At 53.3% G+C, this 14,001-nt stretch overlaps 1 protein-coding gene across 1 annotated transcript; it reads left to right on the top strand.

Annotated features, from left to right (window-relative positions):
* Nucleotides 1-533: 533 nt before the first annotated feature.
* Nucleotides 534-2,625, top strand: LOC111719570. Its single transcript, XM_031943617.1, has 3 exons — nt 534-652; nt 771-893; nt 1,283-2,625. The coding sequence occupies exons 1-3, from the start codon at nt 534-536 to the stop codon at nt 1,866-1,868; spliced, it is 828 nt and encodes a 275-aa protein (XP_031799477.1). The 3' UTR covers nt 1,869-2,625.
* Nucleotides 2,626-14,001: the final 11,376 nt, after the last annotated feature.

Below are 14,001 nucleotides of genomic sequence, written 5' to 3'. Positions count from 1 at the left end.
GCCCACCGGCAAAGGCCTGACTGGGCCAGTCTTCCTCCCAAGAGCCCCGGGGGGGCGGGCTGGGCCCCTGCTCCCCGGGGACCCTGGGCCGGCTGGAGGGGCCGGGTCTTCCTCGGCCCCTTGGGGGTTCCTGAGGCGGGGAGGGAGGGCCCTTTAGGCCTCTTCTCCTGGCCAGCCTTCCCCCGGGGGGCCCCAAGGCAAAGTCCCTGGGCCCAGGCCTCCCCCGGGGGGCAACCCCGGGCCCCCCCCTGCCTCCCCTCCCCCTCCCCGCCATTTTTGCTCTCTCCATCATCCCACTTTCCTGCCTTGGATTCCAGGATGTGCCCGCTGGGGCCCGGGAGGGGACCCTTAGAGAATTGGGGTGGCCCTAATTCTCTTCCATCTGCTCTGAGCCCCTCAGAAACTCCCCAGAACCTGTGCCCCCCGGCTTCACCCAACTGGGGCGACTGGTTCTCAGCCCTGCCTCCCTGGCTGGGGACAGAGTCCTCGCGCTAACCCTGGTGGGGGGGCAGGGAGGAGGAGGAAGAGGCGCCATGTTGGGGCTCAGCCTTGCCCTCCCTAAGGTCTGGAAGAACCCGCAGTGGGAGCTGGAGCTGCCTCGGCCACGTCCCAAGCAGCCTTCGGACTTCCCTGAAGCCTCCGATGCCCCCCGGCCTCTGCTTCTGCCTCCCCCAACCTAAGCTCTCAGCCCCCCTTGTTCCCCCAATCCCAGTCCTTCCCTTCAGTGGATGAAATGCTTCCTTGTTCTTCCAGGATCTCCCCCCCTAAAGCCTAAGTCCTCCGTCCTCCTGCCCGGAGCCCTCCTGCCCAGCCTGGAGCCCTCCTGCCCAGAGCCTCCGGCCCGGCCCCTCTCACCAGCCCCGCTGTGGCTCCTCGCTGCTGGACAGAATGAGGTCAGCTGGCCTCCAGCCCGGCCGAGCACCAGGCCCCTCTCATGTTTTATTCACCTGCCCCACCTCACGGGCCCTTTGTCACCGGGAACCAGATCCCCCTCCAGTCTCGCTGCCACCTGAGCCAGGCCCGCCCGGCCCCCTGGGCCTCGTCCCCGGCTGGGCCTGCCAGCAGCCGGGCCCTCCCACCTTGTTGGGGGCAAGGGCGGGAAGGAGGCCCCTCTTGCCCAACCTTGGTATGGCTATGTGGCCCAGAGACGGCGTCTGGAGCTCCCCTCCCTCAATAGCCGTGCTCTCCTCCAGGTTACAGCATCAATGAGGGCTTTCCCACCCAGCCAGGATGTTCGTTCATTCATTCATTTGTTTGTTCGTTCATTCGTTCATTCACACAGTATTGCGGGGACGCACTGGATCCCTGCAGGACCACGGTGCCCAGTTCTGTGCCAGTCCAGGAAAGCCACTGACCCAGGAAAGGTGACCAGGACAGCTGAGACTGGAGGTCTTGCCTTAGGAGGAACCGGGGCCGTTAGGCCTGGAGGACACAGGCCTCAGTGGGACCTGGTGCCTTTCCTCCAGGACCAGAAGGTCTGTCGTGGTGAACAGACTCGAGCCCAGAGGGCAGAACGAAGCGCCCCTTCCCCAGTCCCGCTCTCATTGTGTCGCCGCATTTGTCCTTGCGTTCCAGGCCAGGAAAATGTTCCCGGTCATCGGAGCTGGCGAGGGGAGGGACGAGCTCCCTCGGCAGGCCCGGAGCTCCGGTTCCAGTGTGGCTGGGACAGCGGGGAGGCAGGGAGGCCGGCCTTGACTCCGGGGACGCTGATGTGTGCTGCCCACCTCCTGACACAGAGCACGGGCTCGGGGGCAGAGCGCACTGTGGGCATGGCCAGCACTAACATTTGTGATCTTTTGTCCGAGGATTTACTTTCCTTTTTCTGTTTTTCCCCCCAAAGGGAGGATGGGAGAGAGAAAAATAAATGAAAATTATTAATTTAAACAAAATTAAGCAAAATAATAAACCAGAGCACTGGTCTGAGCTACTTCTTGCCGAAGCCGAGGGGCCTTTTGGGTTCTCCTGGGGCGAGGGGAGCCGTTGTCCCCACTGCTCCTCCACCATCAGGCCTGGGACTGGCACCTCCACAGCTACATGGAGGGCGAAACAGAGGGAGGCTACAAGCAGGGACGTCGCCCGGGAGAACCAAGATGGCAGAAAGAGGTGAGTGTCAAGTGGAAGAGAGCCCCAAGCTAGAGTCGGGAAGCCCCGGGTTCGAATCCTGTCACTTCCTAGTGAGCCACTCTCCTCTCTGATCCACGGTTTGCCCTTTGCAAAGTCAAGCTGAAGCTGATGGGCTTCGAGGTCATTTCCAGGACTCCATTTGTGATAAGGACAGTGTCTGATGTCTGGGAATCCGGGGCCGCCACCCAGAGGGCCCCGGGGAGAGCAAGAGGCAGCTCGGATCTTTTTTAGTGACTACACTATTTTGGCTCTGAGGTTTCGGGGGAGGGAACCCTCGTGGGCTGCAGGAGTCTGACACCTCAGGCTGCCCAAGGCTTCCCCTGCCAGGGAGCACTGAAGAAAGGATTCTTTCCTGACTCTGAGTCTGGGGGGACCCTCGGCGGTCCTAGGAAGCTGTTCTTCCCACTGCATCCTCCCCTCTGCACTCAATGGCCCTTCCTAGGCCTCAAGGAAGTGGATGTGTCCTTCAGGAAGGCTTGTGTTCAAATCCAGTCTTAGCCACTTGCTACCTGTGTGACCTTGAGCAAGTCACTTAAAAAAAAAAAATCTCTCTTTGCCTCAGTTTCCCCAACTGTAAAATGGGGATAATAACAGCACCCACTTCTCAGGCACATAGTGAGGCTCTCTGTGAGGAGCCATACACATGCTAATTCTCTTCCCCTTTGCTTTAAGCTTTCAAGGACTGAGGGAGAGGCAGGAGGCATCAATGACCCTCTGGGCCTCCGTTTCTCCATCTGCAAAGCCAAAAGGCTCATCCTTGCTCCAGCTCTATCATGGAATTGGGCATTCAGTCCGGGGATGCCCTGGGGAAGCATGAGCTAGAAACGTGAATCTGGCACATTATTGTCAGAATCAAGACTGGAGACCTGAACGGGCTGCGGAGCGGGTGGGGGGGTTGGGTTCAGGTCCAGGCCTGCTTCAAAGCCAGCTCTGTGACTGGCTGTGTATGCGGTGAACAAGCCCCTACTGTGTGCCATGCATCATGCTGGTGGTGTATGCGGTGAACAAGCCCCTACTGTGTGCCATGCATCATGCTGGTGGTGTATGCGGTGAACAAGCCCCTACTGTGTGCCATGCATCATGCTGGTGGTGTATGCGGTGAACAAGCACCTACTGTGTGCCATGCATCATGCTGAGTGCCTGGATGCAGAGACACAAGCAAAGCTTGCCCCGCTGTTGGCAGAAACAACAGGCTCGCTAATAGGAATGGATGGGGCGTGCCTGGGGTCCGGGAGAGCTGGGAGCAGGGCCCGGGAACAGGCAGCTGCCCCCCAACCTGCTTGGCCCGCCCCTCCCCCTGGGGCACCTCCCCCTTCCCCCTATTCTCCCCCCCCCCCGCCCCAGGGCAGACTCTGGCCCCAGGCACACGGGAGACTCGAGATTCGCTGCCTGCCAGAAGGGAGGGTGAGAAGACACTGGGCATTTAGGGGCCAGTGGCTCTGGAATAGCAGCAGCGGCACTGAGAGCTCTCCCTTCTTGTAAATCAGTCCCCAGGCCTGAGGGGTCCGGGGGCGCGGGCTGGGAGCCCCCTCGTGGCCAGGAAGGGCCCACTGAGCTGTGGGGGCTGCTGGGACCTCAGGGACCGGGCTCCTGGCTGACTTTCTGCAGACAGGACCCCCCCTGCTCCCTCCTGCTCCCTCTCAGCTGCCCCAAGGGAGGAGGCAACAGACAAAGCGGGGCCTGTTCTGGGCCTGAAGAGGCCGCGTCTGACAAACTGCTGGTCATCACGGGACGGGGGGGGGGGGGGGGGGGGGGGGGGGGGGGGGGGGGGGGGGGGGGGGGGGGGGGGGGGGGGGGGCAGCCGGCCCTTGCAGGCGGTCTCCTGCCCAAAGCTCAGCTCTGGGAGAACCAGCTTCTGACACAACAAAATGAAGAGGGGGGACCCCGGGAGCTCCACGCTCCTGGTCCAGCCCACTCAGTTTACAGGGAGGAAACTGAGGTCTACAGAAAGGGACTGAGACGGCGCCCGGGGACTGACAAAGCTGGCTTCCAACACTCTCTTCTACGTAGCGGCCGAGTAACTGAGCGGGTCTCATTCTGGGCCTCAGTTTCCCTACCAGTACAATGGGTGGGGTGCGATTCCTGACCTCTGGGGCTCTTTCAGCTCTGGGTGGAGGCGGCCCAAGTCCCACAGCATCTTAGCCCAAGGCCAGGACGGCCCCCAGCCCCCACCCCCCAGCATCGGACCCTCCCCTGGATAACAGACTTTCCCTTTGGACCTTGAGGGTGCGGAAGGTTTGCTCTCCTGGTATTCCTGGAGCTGAGCCCAGTGATTGATGCACAGGAATAACAAACACAGGGATTAAGAAATGAATGCAGCCGAGGGGGGGGCAGTGGTGGAGCCCCAGCCCCGGAGTCAGGAGGACCCGAGTTCAAATCTGACCTCAGACACTTAACGCTCCTGGCTGTGGGACCCTGGCAAGTCACTTAACCCCGATTATTAATGATCATGCAATCAATCTACACGGACCCGCAGGGACTAGTGCACATGCATTGATGGATTCATGACAGTATGCAGGTGTCATCTCACACCTCCCAGGAGGTGTGGGGGGGGGTTCTTCTCAACCCCATTTTACAGATGAGGACGGACAGAGGTCGCACAGGCGTGTGGGAGGCAGGATTAGAATCCGGGGCTTCCTGGTCCCCGAGCCGCTGCCTCAGTGACCGGTGCAGGGAACCAGGATTTTCTCGGAGCCCCCTCCCTCCCTCTTTCTCCTGAGCTGCACCTGGTGCGGCCCTTCCCTTCCTCCGGCCCATTGGGAGCCGTTTTTGGCACCAGCGCTTAGGAAGGAGGAGCCGGAGAGGGTGGAGGAGGAGGAACCAGCCCCTGGAGCACTTGGAAGGCACCTAGAATGAGACACTCGGTTCGTCTGAGTGAGAGAACAGAGTCTGTTGGGACCTTTTGCAGGACAGGGCCATGCTCTTGCCTCCTGTTGTATCCCTAGAGTCCGGCGCCCTTAGTACTTGGTTCTCGGCGGATCGAGCTTGTCCGAGTACCGAACGCCTGAGGACTCGGTGTAAACTGTGGCGCTGGATAAATGCTGACTTCCATTGGTTATTGACTGGCAGAGGTGGCTGTCGGAGATGGGGGAGGGGATACAGAAGCTCTATTCCAGCGCGTGAATCTGGAGGAAGACCCGGACTTTGTTTTTATGGCCCGAGGAGAGCAGGAGCCACACGCGGAGGCCGCGTTCCCGAGAGCGAGTTGTGGGCCGCAGGCTGGGCTGCCTGGGCGAGGACCGAGCCCCCGTCGTGGAGGAAAGGCCGCTGGGGCCTCCTTGGGAACGGCAGGGAGCCGAGGGTTCCTCCTGATGGGGGTCCCACGACTCCGGTCTCTCCCCTCCTTCCCCAGGCGGTGGCCGGGAGTGCAGAGCTCGGCCTCGGAGAGAGCCGGGAAGGGAATGCGTAGTTATAAAGCACCTACTGTGTGTCCCATGTGTGCTCAGAGCCTTACAATATCTCACTGGGCACAGACTATCCAGGGGGTTGTGCAAATGGCCCTCGCCCAACAGCTTCCCTGGGCCCGACTGGCCATTAAACCCGCTCTCCCGAGCCCCTTCTCACCGCTCCCTCCTAGAGCCCTTGTGCCCCCCCCCGTGGCCCTCAGTGCAGCCCGGCCCGGCCAAAGCATCTGTTTCTCTTAAGCTCGCAGGCACTTGTAACTTGATGAGAAAATCTCTCTCACAAATCCTTAAGAACAAGAAGAAGCAGGAGAGGGACCCCCCCCCCCCCCAGGAAATCCAGCACATAACAAGGACATGTAACACAGTGGGGGAGGGGGGAGAAAATACTGGTCTTCCTTCAGGCTTAAAGGCTTTGGCTTTTGTCATAAAGTACGAAGATACCTTTTTAAAGCCTTGTTAATGCCTTTATCACTTCTGGAAATCGTGTCCTTTCCTTACACCAAAGAAGAAGAGTTAAGCAAAAAACCAAACAAAACCCTAATATATCTGTCTCTCTCTCTCCCTCCCTCCTTCCCTCCCTCCCTCCCTCTCTGTCTGTCTCTGTTTCTGTCTCTCTCTGTCTCTCTCTCTCCCTTCCTCCCTCCCCCCCCCCCCCCCCCGTATATGCCTACATGTGGGACTATGGGTATGGGAGTTTATATACATTGTCAGATTTGGTTATTATGTTAATTTATTCTTGCTGAACCATTTTTCTTTTTCTTCTTTTTTCCTAGTTTCCTTCTTTATTTTTTCCTTTCTTTTCCTCTCCCTTCCTTCCTCTTTCTTTCTTTTCTTCCTTCCTTCTTTCCCTCCTTCCCTTCTTTTTCTTCCTTTCTTTCTCCCTCCACCCTTCCATTATCCTTCCCACTCTCTCACCCACTCTCCTATCCCTTCCCTCCTATCCACCTTTCCACCTTCCCTTCCTTCCTTCTTTTCTTCCTCCCTCCCTCCATTGTTCCCTCTCTTTCTTCCTTCCTTGCTCCCTCCTTCCCTTCCTCTCTTCTTTCTTTCCTTCCTTTGTTCTTTTTTGTTCCTTCTTTTCTCTCTCTTCCTCCCACACTTCTTTTTTCTTTTTTTCTTTCATTCTTTCTTACTTTCTTTCTCTTTTTCTTTCTTTCATTCTTTCTCCCCCTCTTTCCTTTTGTTGTTGCTAGAGAGGCTTTGCTGAGTAGGGAAGGGGGGAAGGAATATTTAGAAATAAAAATGATGTCAGAAAAAAAGATCTCGATAAACTGCATTTGAAAAGCAAGTGAATAGTGTTGTGTAGAATCTTAGCCTCCCATGTGGGAGGGAGGAGTAGGTGGCAGAGAGACAGCAGAGAATGGAGCAGGTGACAACTGCAGATTGATATAAAAGATTTCAGACAAGCCCCTGAGTAAGGGGGAGATTTTAATCGTTGAGGTTGGAATTGTGGGGAAAGAGGAAGGAAGTATGGGTGGAACGAGGCTGGTTTAGGGATGGTCCACGATGGGGGATTTTCAGGGAGATTTGGCAGTCTTTGTCTGGGGAATGGATCAGCTAGAATGTGCTCTTAGAATGTCGGATATTTGGGTCAAGGCGAGGAAGCTGGGAAGAAGAGACCTTTCAGACCCTGAGATCGATCAATCAGCCAATCAGAAAGCACTTATCAAGTGCTCATTCTGTGCCTTCTTCTGGAAAAGAAAGTGCAAAGCACTCGGGTGTGTCTGCCAAGAAAGGCCCAAATGGGGTCACGAAGAGTCGGCCTTGACTGGAAAAAGACTCAGCGAGAAGCAATAATATGTGTCAAGCACTCCCAGTGCCAGGGCAGAGGGGGCAGGAGCAAAGCCCGACCAGAACAGTCTCTGCCCTCAAGGAAGCCACGTTCTTCTGGGGGAGAAGGGGAGACCGTGGACCCTTTCCTGCAGAAGACAGAGCGATGGAGGTCGAGGGGGATGGGTAGTCACTAGCAGGGTGGCTGGGAGGTGGGGGGCAGAAGAAGCCCCCCGTAGATGAGACCTTGGGCTGCTGCAGGTTTTGAATGCACCAGTCACCGGCATGGCAGAGTAGGATTGTGCTTTGTGCATAAGAGGGGCTTGGGAGCAAGCGTGAGATCCCAAGGGACCGTGGAGGGAGAAGATGGGGATTGTGGTGGGTGGTGGGGACAGAAGAAAGATGGCTGAAGTCCCTGTCACCAAAGACCTTGGGAACGTGTCTGGTGCTAGGAAGGCTGCTGACATCTGGGCCAGGGGAGGGAGACCGAGGACGGTGGGGGTCTGGAGCCCCCCTCAGATTGGCTGAGAACACTGGGCCCCGACCCGGGACACGAGGGCTGGGGACAGAGAGCCGTTTTCTGCTGGTTGAAGGACCGTCCTCCGGAGGAAGAGGACAGCCATGTTCTGCTCGGTCCCAGAGGTCAGGACCACGGCCAGAGGGTGGCCACTGTCTTCATGGTGAAAACTGTCCAGGGCTGGGCTGAGCTCCTGGAACTCTCCTCTGGCTGCGAGACTGAGGTCTCCTGTCAGGGCTATTTTGGGGCAGTGATGTCAGACTCTACACGAAACAGAAGGTCACCGAGCTCCCACGGGATCCCTGGAAGCCGCACATTCACAGCTAGTCTGTTCTACTTCTCTTTGTGCTGTTCGATATTTGCTGATGACATTTTAGTCAGCGACGTTTGGGGGCAGTTTGATGCTCTGTTCTAGGGCAAAGCCGGGCTGCAGGCTGGGAGTGGGTTATAGAACTCCAAAGTCCCTGCTTGCTGGGAGCCGCCATCCCTGAGCTGACTGGCAGCGCCCAGCGCTGGGACCCGACGTGCCCTCAGGCAGGAGCCACGTCGCCTTCTCTGGTTCTCACCGGGGGCTTGATTACAGCGCGAAACATTGTCTAAAAAACCTGGTGCCGAGGGAGCGGGGCAAGTTCACTAGAAACGATTCTGGCTTATTCTGTCCTAATAAAACGGATCTTCGCTGAGACAGAGGAGAAGGGAGACAACAGCGTGGGGAGCAGTGTCACTGTCGGGGAGGATCCGAAGGTCCAGGAAACAATGGCGTTTCCCAACTCAGAAAAGATCAGTCTGTCCGGGAACCCAAAGATGGTTACAGCATAGCCAGGAATTGCCCTAAATGCCCTCGGACACGGTTCCAATAGGAAAATAGAGGAATCAAACAAGCCACAGAATCGACAAAGACATAAGTAACCAATAAAATTCACTGACATTTAACCTTGTATAACGCGTACCTTTCATTATTGGCTTCCCTTAATGTGATCAATAATTGCCACTTAACCATAAAACTTACTCAAATATTAAATGTCAAATGTAGTGACATGTAAAGGCCAATAAGTCAGACCCATGGCTGAAGACTATGTTGTGACCTAAAGAAAACTATATGATCCTGATATAGGATAAAATCAAGCCTGAAGGAGCCTGAGGGAGTGGGAGCGTCCCTTCCCTCAGTTCCTCACTCAGACGACCCCAGGACTCCCGTCTTCCTTGGACGCCGACCCCATTCCTCCTGATCAGTCCCTGGATCCCTGCACAGGCTGGACCCCTGCACCTGCTGAGCCCAAGGGTCAGGAAAAGACGTCCCGCCACCTTTCCCCCGCGGTTCCTCCTCTTTCCCCCTTTTCACCAGTCACAGAATTTTGGAGATGAAAAGCATGAGGGGTGGGACTCTAGTCTATTTGGACTTTCTAATATATCCGACATGCGGACGTCAAGCTTCCCAAGGGCAGGCCCTGCCCCCTCTCAGCTGCTCACCCCATTTTGGGACAGCTCTCGTATTAAGGAGTTTTGCCTGATGTGGAGCCCACGTCTGCCCCTTTCTAACTTTCCCCGATGACTCCTGGTTCTGCCTCTGAGACAAAACTGAAGGTGACCAAGTCTTGTCCACTGTGAGGGCAGCAGCCACGGCCCCTTCTCCAGCCTTCTTTTCTCCAAGTCAGACTTGCCCAAGGGGCCCGCAGCCGCCCTGGATTCCAGGTCCTTCCTCGTCCTGCTCTGGCACTGTCCCCCTGACAAGACAATGCTCAGGACTGGGCCCAGGCGCTCTCTGACCGGACATGGGGCGGAAGGGCCGGCCCCTTGGGACTGCTGGCGCTCAGTCTCTCTGGAGCCACCAAGAACCCATTGGCTTTGTGCATGGACACGTCATGCTGCCGATTCCTACTGAGCTTCCAGTCCTCAAAGACCCCTGGATCCTCTTCTGACAGTCCCTTGCCTCCCCTGCCTTGGACACATGGGTGAAGTTTTGAGCCCAAGTGTAAGCTTCCCACTGACTCTGAGCAGATTTCATCTGATTCCATTCAGTCCAGGGCTTTGAGAGTCTGTCATGATCCTTCGGGCTGTAACTGGATCACCCAGTGTGTCCTCCAAGCTTTGTGTCTCCTACAAGCTAAAAGAGCTCATTGTCTCTCCCTTCTCCAAAGCACTGATAAAAATTAAAGTTAATGGCCCAGGCCGAGCCCGGATCCCTTTGCTGGACATGTTCCTTCAAGTGGCCATTGAATCATGAGGGCCTGCCTGCTCTGGGACTCTGCCAGCCCGGCACCAGGGAAGCTGTTCTCTGTCTCCTTCTTGTTTGGTGAAGACTGAAATTCTTCTAAACTTTAAAAAATGATATTTCATTTCGAGTTCCAAATTTTTGCCTTTTCCCCTTTCCTCTCCTGCCTATTAAAAAGGCAAGAAACACAATATATGTGTGTGTGTATTGATAACCAATATATATATATATATATATACATTCACGTGCCATAACTTGTGTAGTGATTCCCCCGGGGAAGGATTGGGGAACATTTGGGATGCGTAGGCAGTGTCAGAATCCAGAGGGCCCTGGGCCTGGAGTCAGGAAGATGTCTTGCTAAGTTAAAATCTGGCTTCAGACTCTTCTAAACTACATGAGCCTGGCCAAGCCGCTTCACTGTTTGCCTCAGTTTCCTCATTTGTAAAATGCCGGAGATAGAAATGGCAAACTACTTTATTAAGTATCTTTGCCAGGAAAAGTGCCAGTGGGGTCATGAAGAGCTGGACATGATTTAAGAACAAAAATAGAGGGATATCCTCTCGGTTTCCAATTCTTTGCCACCGTGAAGGATGAAGAAGACCCTTCCCCAAAATGACTACTCAGAGATCACTCAGTAGAAAGCAGAAAAGTTATTAATAAATTCTCATGAGAATGAACAATTCCACTGCGAGGAGGGAAAGAGAGAGAGCTCGCAGTCGAAGGGCTAAAGATTTAGGAAAGATAGACAGTTTTTATAGGTTTGGTTTACATACAGTTTATAGGTTTGGTTACAAAGGATTACATCATAGGCTGGGGAGCATTGAGAAATAGGGGCCTTCTCCCCTCATTGAATGTTAAACATTGGGGCCTAACGGATGGTTTGTTTCCCTGATTCCGAGAGGAATCATCAGTCGGACCTTCACGCTCCAGAGCTGACGCATTTGATAATCTAAATTTTGATAACATTGGACAAGGATAAATGTCATCATTTCTGGGTAAGTAAATATAGCTAGTTTTAAGTAAATATAGGCTTGCATATACCGGACTTATGCAGATCACAGAGACAGAGAAATAATAAAAATAAAATACAGAAAAACAATCCAGACATTCCTGTAAGTTCTTTATCTTATTCTCTATTCCCCACCCCACCACAAAAAGAGCTGCTATAAATATTTTCATACATTATGAGTTCCCCCCACCCCCCGGCCTTTTTTTTTGGCTTATTTAACCTAATAGCAGTATTTCTGGGTCAGAGGCTATGGTTTTATAGTTTTGGAGCAGAGGTCCAAGGCTCTCCAGCATTTGTCATTCTCCTGTCTTCGAAAACAACCCAATGAGCATGAGGTGGCGCCTCAGAGTTGTTTGAATTTGTATTTCTAGAATTATTAGGGATGTAGACTTTTTTTCATATGACTTGAATTACTTTTTTCTGAAAACTGCTTCTTTGTTAGAATTCTTACAAGGGGCTAAGTCAGTGGAATTATAGAGACAATGGTTGTTCAGTAGATGCTTAACAGTTCTCGGGATGTATTTAGTACTTATTAAGAGTTCCACAAGATTCACACTTTTAAGAGACCATAGATAAGCTAGGAGCCTCAACCAGGATGCCCTTCGGGAAGCCCACAAGCCCTCCCTCGGAGGTGGAGCCAGATTCATTCCATCTTCCACCTTTGTGCTGGCTGCAGACATTCGAAGGAGGAGAGGCTGAAGCTGGCAGAGGCAAAGGACTAGCAGCGGGAACCAAGGAGAGAGGCCTCTAAGAAAGCTAACCGGGCCCAAGGAAGGACAAGACTTGGATGGAGACAATAAAGGATTTGGACTTTAACTCCTGACTTACATTTGGGGTGATTATTGAACTGAACTAGTGAAACTAAGGCTGCTCCCAGAAGCTCCCCAAGAATTACATCTTTAGAGAAGAACATTATACTTCTTCATATCCCTGTACCATTTGTTAATTAGGGAAAGGCTCATTAAAAAAAAAAAAAAAATATATATATATATATATATATATGTTCATCCCAGTTCTCTATTTGAGAAATGAGACTTTTATCAGAGAGCCTTACTGCAACGACCCCCTCCCCAGTTTCCTGCTTTCTCTTCTCTTTGTGACTGTGTTAATTGTGTTTGTACAAAACCCTTTTAATTTGATATAATCAAAATTATCCACTTTACTTCCTTGAACTTCTCTAAGATCTCATGTTTTTGATGAAGTCTTCCATAGATCTGACAAGTCATTTCTTCCATGATCCCCTAATGTGCTTAGGATATCACTCTCTATGTATCACTCCTGCACCCATTTTGAGCTCACCTTTGTATGAGATGTGAGTCTAGGGCTACTTTCTCCCAGACTCCATCCTAATTTCACCGGCAGTTTTTGTCAAATAGTGAATTGTCTTGTTTGCAGAATATAAAATACAAAATGCAAAAGTACAGGAGCGGGACCCTGGCTGCTGGGACTAGGTGAGCTGGAAGTTGGAACCATTGGACCAGGGGAATGGTCATGTCATGGTTGGTTTTCTGGAGGTCTTGGACCAGCCTTCGTTTCCTCAGAGTAATCACCTCGAGAATAGCCAGGGATAAAGTCCGAAGTCTTTGTTGTCTCCCTCACAGTCTGTCTCCTTGCCTGGGCCGGGGCAGCTTTCTGGAGGCGCTTCAGAGGGGCCTTGGTCTCAGTGGGGAAGCAGGCCGGCCTCCCCAGGGCTGATGAGGATGGAGTGTCTGAGTCCAAGGCCTTGTCCAGTCTCCGAGTCTGACCCTGGCTGAGCTTGTCCCAGCTCACACGCTATATTACAAGGACATCATTACAGTATCCTGAGTATGAACCAGTCGTTGTGTCGCTAGGGCAATCGCGCTGAACGAGAGAACTCACGGGCTAAACTAGAGGCCATTGTCTTATTCATTCCCCTGAGTTAACACCTTGTTTAAATCAATCAAACTGAGCCCTAAGTGCACTTTTCCAGAGCTCCTGCCCTTTGCAGGGAATGACCAGGGGCTCCCTGGTTGTTGGTCAGTCACCTCAGTCACGGCCAACACAAGGAGTCCCTGCTTGGGGTTTTCTTGGCAAAGACACGGAATGGTTTGTCATTTCCCGCTCAAGAGCATCTTCAGATGGGGAAACCGAGGCAAACTGGGTAAAGTGACTTGTCCAGAGTCACAGGGTGAGAGTCTGAGGCTGGATTTGAACTCAGGAACATGAGCCTCCCTGGCTCCAGGCCCAGCACTCTGCACTGTGGCACCCCCCAGTGCCCTGGTATGGACTAGATGACAGGACAATTGCATACACTCCAACAGATGCAGAGGAAGCTTTGGACAAACTGCATCCCCCAGTAGTAGCACTGCTGGGTCAAAGGGTATACAGAAGAATAGCATCAACTGAGCTTTCTTGAGACAAGTGGGAGCTATTCTGGGAGCAGGACCAGACCTTCTTGACCGAGCGGGCCTGCTACATGTGGGATACACCCCCCTAAGATCTGCTGAAAGAAAAGCAGGTGGTGAGAAGCATTAAGATCAGTATAATCTCTTTCCTGTGAGGGCTTGCAAAGGTCATCAAAGTCAAGTCCACTAGTTTACTATTTGCAGATTCCATTTCTTCCTTCATCTTTTGAATGATAAAATTATCATTGAAGAAAGTTAAAATACCGATTGCTGCCTTCTTTTGGTGGGGGGGGGGGGGCGGAGAAGGGAGAGGGGTGGAAGGAGGGGGAGAAACAGAGGCAGAGAGAGAGAGAGAGAGAGAGAGAGAGAGAGAGAGAGAGAGAGAGAGAGATCGAGCTCTAGCAGATGTCCCCCATCACTACCACATTATGTCTCTGTACCAGCTTTATAATGTTTCCTAAACACATCATCTCATTCTTCTTTCTGACCAAGTGGGCTGCGGGATACTCCAATGACAAAATCCCTTCTGTTTCTTCCTTCTTTGATCTTTACCCAAAGGCCTTATGTCCTGCTTCGCTTCCTCTCTGATTTCTGGATTA

Source organism: Sarcophilus harrisii, chromosome 6 (assembly GCF_902635505.1).
Source record: "Sarcophilus harrisii chromosome 6, mSarHar1.11, whole genome shotgun sequence".
Taxonomy (NCBI): domain Eukaryota; kingdom Metazoa; phylum Chordata; class Mammalia; order Dasyuromorphia; family Dasyuridae; genus Sarcophilus; species Sarcophilus harrisii.
Note: the sequence above shows the minus strand (reverse complement) of the source record. Positions and strands in the feature narration are given on the sequence as shown.

Bases quoted from the DNA above. Each gene is read 5' to 3' on its own strand.
- LOC111719570 (XM_031943617.1), top strand. From the start codon at position 534: ATGTTGGGGCTCAGCCTTGCCCTCCCTAAGGTCTGGAAGAACCCGCAG. The intron at 653-770 runs GCCTCTGCTTCT...CCCCCCCTAAAG, and splicing joins GAAGCCTCCGATGCCCCCCG to CCTAAGTCCTCCGTCCTCCT. The intron at 894-1,282 runs GTCAGCTGGCCT...TCATTCACACAG, and splicing joins TCGCTGCTGGACAGAATGAG to TATTGCGGGGACGCACTGGA.